At 35.3% G+C, this 14491-nt stretch overlaps 1 protein-coding gene across 1 annotated transcript in view; it reads left to right on the top strand.

Moving 5' to 3' along the window:
- The window catches only part of LOC150092354 (beta-catenin-like protein 1), a 162824-nt gene that overhangs the window by 137068 nt on the left and 11265 nt on the right, over window positions 1–14491 (top strand). Inside the window, exon 14 of the mRNA XM_090414879.1 lies at window positions 11993–12073. Within this exon, the coding sequence (XP_090271005.1) occupies window positions 11993–12073 (81 nt within the window). The remainder of the gene's footprint in view (window positions 1–11992; window positions 12074–14491) is intronic.

Below are 14491 nucleotides of genomic sequence, written 5' to 3'. Positions count from 1 at the left end.
CTGGAAAAGAAATCAAATGTACCTAGGAAACATGTCAGCAAATAGCCAGAAAGAACTCAGAGAAAAATGTAAGAAAGCTAAGCTGTGTGTAAAAGCAGCTTAATCAGAAGTCATGGAGAAACTGGTAAGAAAATAAAGGATAAAAGATGCTGGCCTGGTTGATTGAGCAGTTAGCATATCCGCTCTCCACCCAAAAGGTTGCAGGTTCAAATCCTTCCGTGGGTATGGATGTTTGTGATTGCCTGTGGAAACACTAGTGGTGGTGGTGGGCAGTAGATGACGTTGGTGGAGAAAGAGAGAATGTAGAGTGGGTGTCCTCCTTCGATGAGGCTTTGGACTCCCTGGAAGTGTCACGTAATAATAAATATTGAGATTCTAAAGTAAAAGGTCAGTGTGTTTAATGTTCCTGTGAAATTAGTGATTTTTGTCTGTTTTATTGTGTTATTTTCATAGAATAATTAGTTTTCTTAGCAATATTATTGCTGATTTTCATGTATACATAGTATTTGATAATATTTCCTGATTTTTGTTGGAATACCATTAGTATTAAAACAATATTGTAAAATGGCACCAAAACCTTGCAAGAACAATAGACTAACAACAAAGAGGAATGCCAGAAAAGTTAAGATTGTCACTTGTCCCAGTTAATAGAATCATGTCGTTTCAGAAACTAACAGGGATATCGAGTATGAATTAACTTTGGAAATATCTAGACTAAAGCAAATGATTAGGCAGATGACAAGGAAATTGGAAAAAGTTAAAAAGTGATTCGAAAGGCAAAGGAAGGAAGGACAAGAAGGATAAGCAGCAAAAGGAGAAACAAAAAAAGCACTGAATTGGCTAAGGTTTCATATAAAGATAATTGGGAGAGTAAAATCATTTACCAAAAGAAGGATATGTACAGTATGGAGATTCAGTCATAAAACATGTGATTGATGACTGTGTGATTACTTAGTTTTCTGGATGATAAAAAATTTAATGAATGTAATTAAAAAAGTAGAAAGGAAAAGAGATGGTAGTTTTGATAGGAACAAATGATTTGCCTGGTGATAAATACAGTATGAAAGAGTATATTATTATTATTATTATTTCGGGCGACTCCAGGAGTCCTTAGACTCATCGAGGGAGGCCCTAAACATCATGTCCACACAACTATGCGATTACATTCTCACAGTATCTATCATACCTTGCCTTGAACTCGTTCACTGTCATAGCATCCACAACAGACTCTGGTAGCTTATTCCACTCATTTACCACTCTAAAAGTAAAGAACCCAGCTCTAACACCCCTGCTAACCACACTCTTGCCCAGCTTCCATAGGTGTCCCCTAGTTCTCCCACCACCAGTCCTGATCTCAAAAATATCCTCTGAATTAATCCTATAGAATCCCTTTAGCAATTTGAATGTCTCAATCATATCTCCCCTCCTCCGCCTATCAACTAGTTTCTGCAACCCACAAATCTTCAACCTGTTCTCATATGGTTCATTCCATAGACCTGTTATCATCTTAGTCACTCGCCTCTGGATCCTCTCCACCTCCTCTCCATACAAGAAGGAACCGAGGTGACCAAATCTGGGCACAGTAGTCGAGATGAGGTCTTATCAAGGCTCGGTACAGAGGTACAATAACTTGCTTGTCTCTGCTCGTCAAGGTATTTTTCAACAACCAAGTGAGTTGATGAGCTAATTTAGCTACTTTTGCAATGTACCCCCTAAACTTCATCTCCCTATCCACCAACACTCCCAAGTCCCTGGCCTCATCAATCTCTTGGAGTACAGTTCCACCAATGTGGTATACTGCTGCTAATCTTTTCACCCCAAAATGCATACCCTTACATTTTGTCACATTAAATCGACATCCATTCTCCTTAGCCTAGAACTCCAATCTATCTAACTCATCCTGCAAGACTTTGACATCTTCTGCATTCACTATTGCCCTACCCAACTTGGCATCATCAGCGAACAAATGAATTGTTCCACTTAGATCCTTCCCTATATCATTAATGAACAGATTAAACAGCAGTGGTCCAAGAACAGAACCCTGTGGCACACCACTAGTCACAGGCCGTCTTTTGGACTCTACTCCTGAATAAACTACTCTTTGATATCTCTCCATCAACCAACCACCTATCCATCTCACCAACCCTATATCCATTCCCATATGTTGTAGTTTACGGATTAGTATTCCATGTGGTATCCTGTCAAACGCCTTTGCCAGGTCCAGCAGTATCATTGTAAACCCATTTCCCTTATCCAGTTCAGCCGTCACCTTGTTATAAAACTTGAGCAAGTTACTGAAGCATGATCTACCCTTCACAAAGCTATGCTGTCCCCTGTACAGTATCTCATTTTCATCAATCCATTCCTGTATTTTTCCTTGACTACTTTCTCCAAGACCTTGACAATGACTCCTGATATGCTGATCGGTCGGTAATTTGCAACCGTAGTCTTGGATCCTCCTTTATGCAGTGAAACTATTTTCCCCTCTTTCCACACCTTCGGAACTAAACCAGACCTGAGACTCAGATTAAACAACATGGTCAAGGGCACTGATAATTCCTTAGCCGCTTCACGCAAGACCCGTGCCGGTATGCCATCCAATCCCACAGATGTGTTCACATTAAGGTTCTGTAATAGACTAGTCACCTCCACTTCATTCATCACTATTCCCATATAAACTAATGGTTCCTTCGTTTTTTCAATGTCACCACCTGGATGATATGCTTTTGCAAAGTGTGCGCCCAGTAACTCCACTATATCGACTGATTCAGTGACCTCCTTACCATCGTCATTCCTTAAAATCATTTTGCCTTAAAGTTTTTTTCTTGCTTGCAGCATATTGAAAGAACTGTTTGGGATTCTCTTTTGCTTGCATAGCTAGTTTCCTTTCATAATCTGCTTTTGCTTTTTTTACCACACTCGTTACCTTTCTGGCCTGCACTTTATACCGTTCGTGTGCCTGCAGGTCACCCCTTTCTTTAAATTCCCTCCACAGTTATTTCTTTTTTTGCAGCTCAAGCTTAATGGTGTTATTCATCCATTTAACCCCTACTTGTTTTACTATTCGGACCCTAGGTATACAATCAGCCATAACCTCCTGTAAATGCTCCTTGACCACTTCCCATGCTCTATCGACATCCAGCCCTTGCAGTTGTACATGCCATGGCACTGATCCAAGCAATCTCCAAAGCTTGTCATATTTGCCAGCATGGTAATTCCACATATACTCTGTCTTAATGGAATATGAAATATTCCATTAAGACAGGGTATATGTGGAAGAGCTGTTAGATGTGAAGATGAGCATATGAAAGAGCTGTTAGAAGATGTGAGAAAGTAAAAATAGTGTATTACCTAGATATGAAAGAAATGAATTTGATCATGCAGTTCAATGCATAGATTGTGTAGAAAGAATGGTTGAGAGTATTTGGATGCGTGGAGTGAGTTTGAGGGAAAAATGGATTTGTATAAGAGGTGTGGCCAGCCTATACTAGAGTGTGTGTGATATCAAGAGTCTGGAAAAATTATTGATTGGAATGAGACCTAACACAGAGAGTCAGGGAAACTACATTATCTTGGGAGGAATGTTGAGAATTTGTGAAAGAGTGACCACATTACATAACTGTGTTAATGAGACGAATGTGCATTATCGTGAAAATGATTGCGCAGAGAACAATTATTTGTTTGTCTGGCAAGGATGTTAGCATAAGCAGGGCATTAGATAAGAATAGAGATTTGCAAGTTGTTCAACTAGGTCACACAGACTACAAAGCAAGTACAGAAAAATGCATGCATATAACTTATGTCTGCACATAAATGCCAGGCGTAATAGAAACAAACAGCTAGCGTTTGCTGTCTTGGTGAACACTTTGGGATCTCAGATTGTAGGCATTAGTGAGACTTGACTATAGAAGCAGATATACTAACTGGTATTGAGTGTAAAGGATACAGTATTTTTAGGAAAGATAGACAGGCTAGGAGAGGATGGGGACATGCTGTCAATGATACTGGATGATTCAAGTCCAGTTATGGCAGAAAGCTCTGATTATAATACTAGTAACAATTTTCAGTGTACAGTGAGTTGAAGCCATCTGGTGTGAGGTGGAATCTAACATGATCAAATACATAGTGGGGGTGTTGTTACAGACCTAGTGAATTGGTTGCTATTGATGGCAAAATACATTACCATACATGATGAATACGAAATAATTATCATAGATGATTTTAATTATCTGAATGTTGATTGGACAGAAGTGAAATCTCATGTGAAGAACAAAGCCAAATTTATTGAAGTGTTGCAAGACAACTTCTTCAAGTAGTATGTAACAGAAGGAACTCAAGGTCAAAGAGTGTTTGATCTGATTATAATGTCGGAGCGGGGTTTAAAACATGACTGTTCTGCCTCTGGTTGGTGACAGTGATCATGCTGTACTGACTTTGGAAGCAGCTAAGTTTATGGATGTCCAATTCAGAAATGGTTACATACTGAACTACAAAGCAGAAAATTATGACCAAATGAGGAGTACTAGGTTTTGTCCCATGGTATTGTTTGCTAGATAGGAAGAATATCAATAGTGCATGGGAAAAATTTTAAAATACTTAAACGATGCTGTATTGGGATGTGTCCCAAGAGTTCAAAGAATAAATAGGATAGGAGTCAAATGGATGTGTAATCTTATTAAGCAAGATATTTTTAATTAAAAGATGATATGGAAGGAATACCACATGCATAAGGATGATGTCAGTTATGAAAATTATAAGGAGCAGGCCAGAAGAGTTCAAGTGTTGTATGGAATGCTAATCTGAGTATAAAAGAAACTGGAAGCTAAAGAAAACCCAAACAAATTGTGTTGTTATGCTGCAAGTAAAAGAATGACTGAGCATGAAAGTATAATTCTGCTGAATGTAGATGGTATGCATGTTGCAGATGAGATTGTTCAACTAACGATTACCCATTTAATTAAAAACTATCAACCTGGTATATGCAACATTGAGCTCACTGCTACCTCACTGTATTTCTTTATCCACTGAAGAGATTCCACAGGAGGAGAAAGAATGAATGGTAATCCCATTGCACAAGGGTGGTGCAAAAACTGATGTATCCAACTATTGACCTATCAATATATCTGGAGTGGTGGTGAAGATTTTGGACAAGTTAGAGCTCTTTTCAGAAATGGGTTGACGGAGATCTATACTTTGCAATGGACAGAATGGGTTTACTAAGGAAAGGTGTTCCAGCAACTTGTTCAGTAGTGTTATCATTGATTTAGAGAAGAGAAATGGATATACCATGATACTTTTAGACTTTGCTAAGACTTTTAAAAGTGCACAACATGGAAGATTGTTGTATAAACTGCAGAATATGGAGTTGGATTATAAAATGTTAGTGTAAATAAGAGGATGGCTAACTGACATATCAGAAAGTGGTTACTGTGATTTGAGTTTGCAAGATTTAAGGTGACTAGTGTACCACAGGGATCAGTCCTTGGTCCACTGTTGTTCAATCTGTACATTAATGATATTGGGAAGGATTTGACTAGTGACACAAGCTGTTTGCTGATAATGCAAAGATATGCAGGGTAATCAGGGTTGTGGCTGATATGCAGTACTTTCAGAAATCTTTGAATAGGCATGTGAAAATGGTTGTCAATTCAGTGTTGATAAATGTAAAGCCATGCACTTTGTTGTGATTATTCAATGTAGTATTATATTGGTGGGATAAAATTGAAATAGGATAGGGATCATGGAGTTTTAGTAGATAGGATGTCGAAGTTCAAGCGCTATATAGCAAAGATTGCAAATACAACTCAGAAGATAATTTCAGTGATGAAATGAACCTTGAACATATAAGGATAAATAATTTTGGCTCTTCTTTCAAAAGCCTTGATATGTCCTCACTTGGCTATATGCACAGGTCTGATCTCTTGGTTTTTGCAGTGATGCTTATACAGTGAAGAGAGTGTCAAAGATGATATTGGGATTCTGGAATACAAATTATGAAGACTGCGAATTTGACTGCAGACACTGGCAAACAGGAGAAGGAGGGATGATATGTTTGAGACTTACAAACTTCTGAAAGAATCATACAGGATTTCATTTTATGGAGTGTGTGTGGGAGAATGAGGACAAGAGCATCCTTGGAACTTGAAAATTAATGCTGTCAAGAAGGGGGTTCAGCTAGATTTTTCTCTCATAGAGTAGTGTGTGATTGGAATGGATTGCCATTGGATTGTGTGTGCAAGTAGTGTGAATAAATTCAAGAACAAGTATGACAGCTGGTGCATGTAGTATGTGGCTTCCCTTGATGAGTCTCTGACTCCTGTCTCTTAATAACAGCAAATTTTTACATTGGATATACTGTATAATTCAGAAATCATCAAATTCCTGACATTTACCCTCAAGGGGTGTACAGGATATGATAGTACTACATGAAAAATTTACATCATTACTAACTTCCTACCTACGATTTTCTGCCAAATCAATCTGTTAACTGTCAAAGCTACAACATTGTCAGATTTTATATTTATATATCTATCTTCTAAGGCACTTTTTTACCATATCAATCTACCTATATCTTGGTCTTCCTCTGGGTCTTTTTCCTGCCAACCGGGCAGAGAACACTTGTTTTGCTAATCTTTCCTTGCCCATTCTGTTTAAGTGACCATACCACCTGAGATTAGCTCTGCTAACGCATTCCTGGATGCTGACAATGTCAAGTTCTTTCCTAATATCCTCATTTTTAATATGATATTGCCATTGATGCCATCTGTTCATGCCCTTAATCTTTCTCAGGACTCTCATATCTGCAGTCTCTAGTCTTTGGTCAAATGTTTTACTTCTGACCCAGCTCTCAGATCCATAAGTTAAAATTGGTTTGAGCACTGTCTTGTATACAGCTAATTTAATGTTTTGACTAATTTCTCTCTTATTCCATATAAATTTATTCAGTTGACTTCTTACCATACCAGCTTTGTTGATTCTGTTGTCTATTTCCATATTTAATTTACCATCTTCACTAAAAATCGTGCCTAAGTAGCTGAAATGTTTTATTTGTTCTATAGGTTCTCCATTCACAATGCTTCTGCCTATTTTCATTATCTTTGTCTTGTTATTGCTGACCTTCATACCATATCTATCACAGCAGTTATTCAATTTAGTCAGGGAATCTTGCAGACTTGTAGCGGATTTATTTAGAAGTATAACATCATCTGCATAAAGCAAGGAGCTGACATTAACATCTCCAATTTTGATATCAGATTTAATACCACTTTCCTTCGTAATGTAATCCATATAGATAATGAATAACAGAGGTGATAATGTATACCCTTGTCTCACACCAGATTTAACATTAAACCATCTCCCTGTACTTCCTTCAATTCTAACTCAAATAAAAACTAAGTATTGCTTGATATAATGATCCACTTACACCATACAACTGTAGCATTTTGAATAGCTTCTCTCTTGGCACCTTGTCATATGCTTTTTCCAGATCTACAAAACTTAAATACAGATCTTTGTTATATTCCCATGCTTTCTCAACTATTTGTCATAAAGTGAATATTTGATCCTGACAGCCTCTATTTGGCCTGAATCCAGCTTGTTCCTCATCAAGCTTCTCTTCCACAATCCTTTTCAACCGTTTCTCAAGTATAAATCTTACCAGGAACACTCAGTAGAGTGTTCTGTTTTATTTCCATTTTTTTATGTCCTGTTTTATAACAATCAGTTTTATTTCCCTTTTTATATATGGGTACTATGAGAACTCTACTCCAATCATCTGGAATTCGTCCTTCTGTCCAGGCCCTCTGAACAATGCAGTGTAGCCACTGTAAAACTTTTATACCTCCATACTTGAGCAATTCTGGTCTAATATCATCTACTCCAGCTGCCTTTCCACATTTCAGACTTTTGATGGCTTTTTTTACTTCAAGCATGGATATGTATTCCTGATTGCATGCCTGGTCAGTGTTTTTTTATCACTTGCTGTCATCACTGCTAGTTTCATTTAGCAATTTTTTGAAGTAATTACTCCATACTTCAAGGATATCTTTTTCTCCAGTTTTCATATCACCTTTATCATCTCTAATTCCGTTTACAGGACTCTTTCCTCCATTTCTGAGCTTCTTCAACAACCTCCAGAATATCTTACCACCGTCTTGATATTTATTTTCTATGTTCTTACCCAAGTCTTCCCATGACTTTGTTTAGCTAGTTTTACACATTGTTTAGCTTTCTTACATTTGTCTCTGTATTCTCTTTTGAGTAGGATAAAATATAATTTCATATTGAAAAGAAGAGTGTGTCAGGAAGTTTTAAAATGAATCAAGGTTTGAGCAGCTTTCATAGGTGAACTGTAGACTCATACACAAACATCATTGAACAAAAAATGAAAGAACTTGAAAACAAGAACCAAACCTTGGAGATTCAATGGCAAATCCAGAAGAAAACATATTCATTCAGTCAGAGAGGCATAGGGTGAGGTTGTGTGTAAGGATAGGAAAATCAAAATGTCATGATCGAGTCAGGAAGTTAAAGAGGCAGTGAAGGAAAAGAAGAAAGCATATCGAAAGTTCCTTGCAGTTAGTTAGCTTTTACTTTTAGAGAATACAGAGAAAAATATAAGAAAGCAAAGCATTGTGTAAAACAAGCTAAATAAAAGTCACAGCAAGACTTTGGTAAGAACATAGAAAATAAATATCAGGAAGGTGGCAAAATATTCTGGAGGCTATTGAAAAAGCTTAGAAATGGAGGAAAGAGTATTGTTAAAGGAAGCAGCGATGATAAAGATGGCATGAAAACTGAAGATAAAGATATTTACTAAAATAAAGAGCCAAAAGGCTTCAGCTTGGTGATGCAATATTATATGAGTAAAGTGGATATTAGATCCAGCAGTATTTCAAAGCCAAATGTAGAAACTATGAAAGGTTTGTAAAAATAAGTTGAGCAGAGAGCTTACGGGAATACATTGACTGGCATTCACAAGTTGCCTTAGCATGGACCACTTAGAAAACATAGGCGCTGTCCAAGCGTCTATATATTCTCTATTAGTTCATTTTGATAAGGTTTCACTGGCCTGACAGCTGTTTCGAACTGTTTTCAAACTGGACTAATAGAAAGTGAACGTGTATGTATGTATGTATATATATATATATGCTTGGGCAGCGCTTATGTTTTCTAAGTGGTCCATGCTGAGGCAATTCATGAATGCTAGTGAGTGTATTCCTGTAAGCTCTCTGGTCAGCTTATTTTTACGAAACTTTCATTGTTTCTACATTCGGCTTTGAAGATAAAGATATTCTAGATGTCTGGAGTAATTACTTTGAAAAGTTGCTAAATGAAACAAGCAGTGTCAATGTGATGGCAGAAAATTCCCAACAGGAAAGCTGATAGGAATACATATCCACACTTGAAGTGAAGTCATCAAAAACCTGAAATGTGCAAATAGGCTGCTGGGGTATATGAAATTCGACCAGAAATGCTCAAATATATATAGGTATAAAAGTTTTACAGTGGCTTCATTACACAATTCAGAAGGTGTAGTCAGAGGGGCGAATTCTAGATGATTGGAGCAGAGCTCTCATAGTACCCATCGATAAAAAGGGAAATAAAACTGAATGCAAGAATTACAGAGGTATTTCCTTACTCAATGTTCCTGGTAAGATTTATGCGAATATTCTTGAGAAATGGCTAGAAAAGAAAAATTGTGGAAGGGGAATTTGGTGAAGAACAAGCTGGATTTGATAAATAGAGGTTGTCAGATCAGATTTTCACTTTAAGACAACTTTCATAGTTGAGAAATCTTGGGAATATAACAAGTATTTGTATTTGTTTTGTTGATATGGAAAAGGCATATGACAAGTTGCCAAGAGGAAAGCTCTTCAAAACACTAGTCATGTGGTGTGAATGGGACATTATATCAAGCAATACATAGTCTCTTTTTCAGCTGCAAGTCAGCAGTTATACTTGAAAGAGGTACAGAAAGATGGTTTGTAGTAAAATCAGGGTGGTCGACAAGGGTGCACATTATCTCCGCTGTTATTCTTTAACTATATGGATCAAATTATGAAAGAAAGTGGTATTAAATCTGATATCAAAATTGGTGAAGAACAAGCTGGATTTGATAAATAGAGGTTGTGATGTTATAATTCTGAATAAATTCAATACAAGTCTGCAAGATTCCCTGACTAAATTGAATAACTGATGTAATAAATTTGGTATAAAAATCAGCAATAAAATTACAATGAAAATAGGCAGAAACATTGAAAATCTCAGCTGTATATCCTGAATAGTGAACCTGTAGAACAAGTAAAATATTTCAGCTATTTAGGCACAATTTTTAGTGAAGATGATAAATTAATTACCCAACTGGCCATAATGTGTATACACGTCAAGGTTACCATTGATACGAAGTTCATATTAAAATTGACATGTCATTGATAATAATATATTCTAATAGATGATGTATACGAAGTGTATGAGGAGTGCTGTATTTTATCCATATTGACATCAATGTAGTGAAATATAGAAATAGACAGCAGAAGTAGTAAAGTTAGGAAGTCAGCTGGATAAATTTGTTTGGAATAAGAAAGAAATTAGTCAAAACAATAAATTAGCTGTATACAAGACAATGTTCAAACCAATTTTAACTTATGGATCTGAGAGTATGAGCAGTATTATATCTAAAATGATAATAGACTTGCCATTGTTAGCATTCCGGAATGTTTTAGTATAGCTAATCTCAGGTGGTATGGTCATTAAAACAGAATGGAAGAGGAGAGATTAGTGTTCTTTGCCATGATGGCGAAGTGCCACAGGAAGACCAAGATTTAGAGGGATTGATACAGTAAAAAAGAGCCTTAAAAGACAGAAATATATAAGATCTGATAATATTGAAATCTTGACAGACAATTAATTAATTTGGAGGAAAATTGTTGATCATAAGTTGGTAATGGTGTAATAACTTTTTCATGTAGTATGATCAGGAATTTGAAATGATGAATAAAAAAAGTCCTGTTTCATTGGCATTGCGGATGTCTTTTTCATTGAAATCTCTCCCGATTTCTTCTCAAATATGGTCAGTCCATTTGCATTATTAGATCTGTAGATAGATTCTTCACTAATTTTTGCATAAACAATGTGGTTTTTAAATCAATTCCACCAACCATTGTTATATACAAAATTTTTGTCCAAATTGTTCAGCAAATTTTTCTGCTTGAACCTTCAAGATTGGACGATCTATTGGGAATCCAACAAATTCTTGTGTAGTGAACCATGCATGGACTTTAAGCTCACACTTCTAGAATTTTTTGTTTGGGTTATGTTGTTTTTCAGTGCCAATATGTAAACATCTTTATTCTTCCACAATTTTGATACTGTTGAAGAGGACAATGAAAATTATTTACACACTTCAGCATTTTTTGCACTACTTTCTAACTCCTGAATTATTTTGACTTTTTTGTGAATATAGAGAGACACTTTCTTTTAGTAGACGTGTTTCCTACAGAAGGCTTCATTTTTAACTGATTTTACAGTCATCATAGGGTTTAGAAAAAGTAAGGGAGGAGGGTCTTGACTCTGGAGAGGTAGGTAGAGTGGGGGGTGATTCCCAAGGACAAGAAATTATAAACTGGCCTGTAATCCAGTGCATGTGGTCATAAAAGCTAAGTTCTCCTTTCATTTTTGTCTATTCCAAGAACTACCAAAGCAATTAAGAATGTTTGCATGGTTACGAAAATTCGTATGATATATCCCTGTAGTATGTCCTTTATAAAGTGAGTAATTGTGGGAATGTGCATAAATTAAAATCATTATGGCTTTTTGCTGATTATAGCACATGATCATATCCACACGGTAATTTAATTTTTCGCTGATAGTTTAACAGATTAGTAGACTTGGGTTTTTGCTATTAGAGATAAATTGTTATTCCTAGCCACATATAATATGGCATAAGATTTGTTGATTCGTTATTGTACAGATTAAAAATTTATCTTTTCAGGTGGATCGTCTTATGGAATTACATTTCAAGTACTTGGATAAAGTGCATGTTATAGATAATCAAATAGAAAAGGAGAAATCAGTATGTATTACATGTTTGGACACATTTTTACAGTTATAAATATTATACAGCTTTCTTTTGTTTAGTATTGCCTGTCATTGTGTTAACTTTAGGCAACACAGTGAGTTTGATAATATTCAGTAGCTTATTTAAACAAGTCTCTTGGATTTAGGAATAGTAATAGTCTAATAGTTGTTATAACGGACTTCTAAGTATGATATTCCCTTCAGGCATAGTGTTCAAGTCTTATTGAGACTCGTAATGCATCTTTATGGTGTGGAACAGACGTATATGCTGTGCTTTTTGAAAATATTGTAAACTATTCAAGATAGTCAATTATGGTAAAAATGTTATTTTGTTGTGGAGGCTTCTGTGGGCATATAACATTCTAGGAATATGTTATCTGATATTAATCCACAAAAAGATATCAAATAGAAACTTTTTTTATTTTTGACTAGTTTTTTTAAATTATTTTGTTTCACGAATTTTTACTATATTCAGTCTACACAGTAGACTCGATAATAAACCTATAGGAACCAAATTAACAATTCATTATAGAAAAAGGTTTGCTATAGTATCTGTAATTAGCTTTTGGAAACAAATACCCTGAAGAGTATTGAAAGTTGTTTTAAATAACTATCTTTACCTGTATCCAGCTTGGATTTGGCTTCATAATAACTTAATTTTGCCTTCTAATCATTTTAAATGGATTTGTCAACTCCTAATTAGAGAACTTTGCTCTTAAGAGTTTCATGGCATATAAATAAAATGACTTGGCAATTCTGCATGTAATATTTTAAACTTTGATATATGTGGGATGAAGTAAAATCCATTATCACCTTTTTTGATTATTTAGTATTTATTTTCTTTGAAATAATAAATTTTGAATATAAACTCGGAAAGAGTTTAATTTAATTTATTAGTTTGTACAATCCATATGGTAGTTGTTATTATCTTTGTTTTGAACTCTTGTATTGACAGAAGTTTAAGGAATATTATAATCAAAATCAAGAAGCCATCCAAAGAAAAAAAAAGCAATTTAACTGAAAGTAAATGGCCATTTACTGCCTCTTTTTTAGCAATAAAAAAAAAAGGTCTTTTCTATTTAATTATAATCAGTTCAGTGTATCTAAATTTATTAGCTATTGAAGCAGTCTCTTTTGATTGGATATTCCATAACAGAACAGTCAGCTATTTTAAATCTGTTTTTGTTGTTGAATTTTTAAATTGCTCTTTCTAAGAATTAGAGTACTTTAAAACATGTACTTATGCCTGCTTATTTATTCCCCAAACCATAGCAAACTATTTTACTTTCCATTCAATAGTTCACTTTTAGAACATTGTTTGAAAGGAGGCATGGTTTAAACTAAAAGGTAAGCAGTGGAGCATGTGTATATTCATATTTTAACATTTCATGTGATTAGTTATATATTTCAACAATTTCTTAATGATTTTATGTAGTGACCAGAAAAATGGAATAATTGATGCCAGCTGTCAACAACCCTAGTCAGATTAAACCAAAACAATATAAACATGTTAGTTGTTTGTAAATGTTCACAGCTCTGAGTGTATTAACACTTTTAAGTCATTCTCATTTAAGTGATATAAGAAAAACATTGGCAATGTTGACACTCTCAGCATGAATATATATCCTAGAATTGTACGAGATAGTACTACATACTAAAGTGTGCATTATTACCATCTTCCTATCAACAAATTACTTTCAGATGAATTTATTATTTGTCAGATCTTATGTGTGTTCTAAGGCACCCACATCAATCCACTTGGATCTTCACCTGGGTCATTTTCCAACATCAATATTCAACCTGTTTTGCTAACCTTACCTCTCTAGCCAGTCATGGTGAATGAAAGATACCAGACATCTTAAACTTTGCAGCAGAAAAATTCATCACAGTCACTAGAGTGGTTAAGTGACTATAACACCTGAGATTAGCTCTGCTCACATATTAAATGCTAAAAAAAAAAAACTGAAGTTCCTTTCTGATATCTTCGTTTTTAATATGATTCTGTCATTGATGGCATCACTTCAATCTTCCAATTTTTCTCATACTTCAGTATCATCTCTAATCTCTCATCAGCTGTTTTATTTCAAGTCCATCTCTCAGTTTCAACATTGTTATGTGCTGATAGTTTGTTCTTTTGGCTAATTTATTCAAGCCCCCCCCCCCCCCCACACACACACAATACTAACTTTATTTATTCTGTTATCTCTTTCCAAGGTTTAAAAAAACACTCATCTGCTCATCCATGATGAGTGAGAATTCCAGTTGATTTGTAATGAAATCAAAATGAGGGGATCAGTTTAATAGTTTTATTTGTGTAATGTTGATTCTTTGATATGTTTAATGTCATCAATAGCTTTTACCTTTCTTATTACAAATATTTGGGTCATGTTGGTCATTACAGATGCCTGTTTCA

The sequence above is a fragment of the Typopeltis vanoorti genome, chromosome 26 (assembly GCF_054136105.1).
Source record: "Typopeltis vanoorti isolate ZY-2024b chromosome 26, IOZ_Tvanoo_1.0, whole genome shotgun sequence".
Lineage (NCBI taxonomy): Eukaryota > Metazoa > Arthropoda > Arachnida > Uropygi > Thelyphonidae > Typopeltis > Typopeltis vanoorti.
Note: the sequence above shows the minus strand (reverse complement) of the source record. Positions and strands in the feature narration are given on the sequence as shown.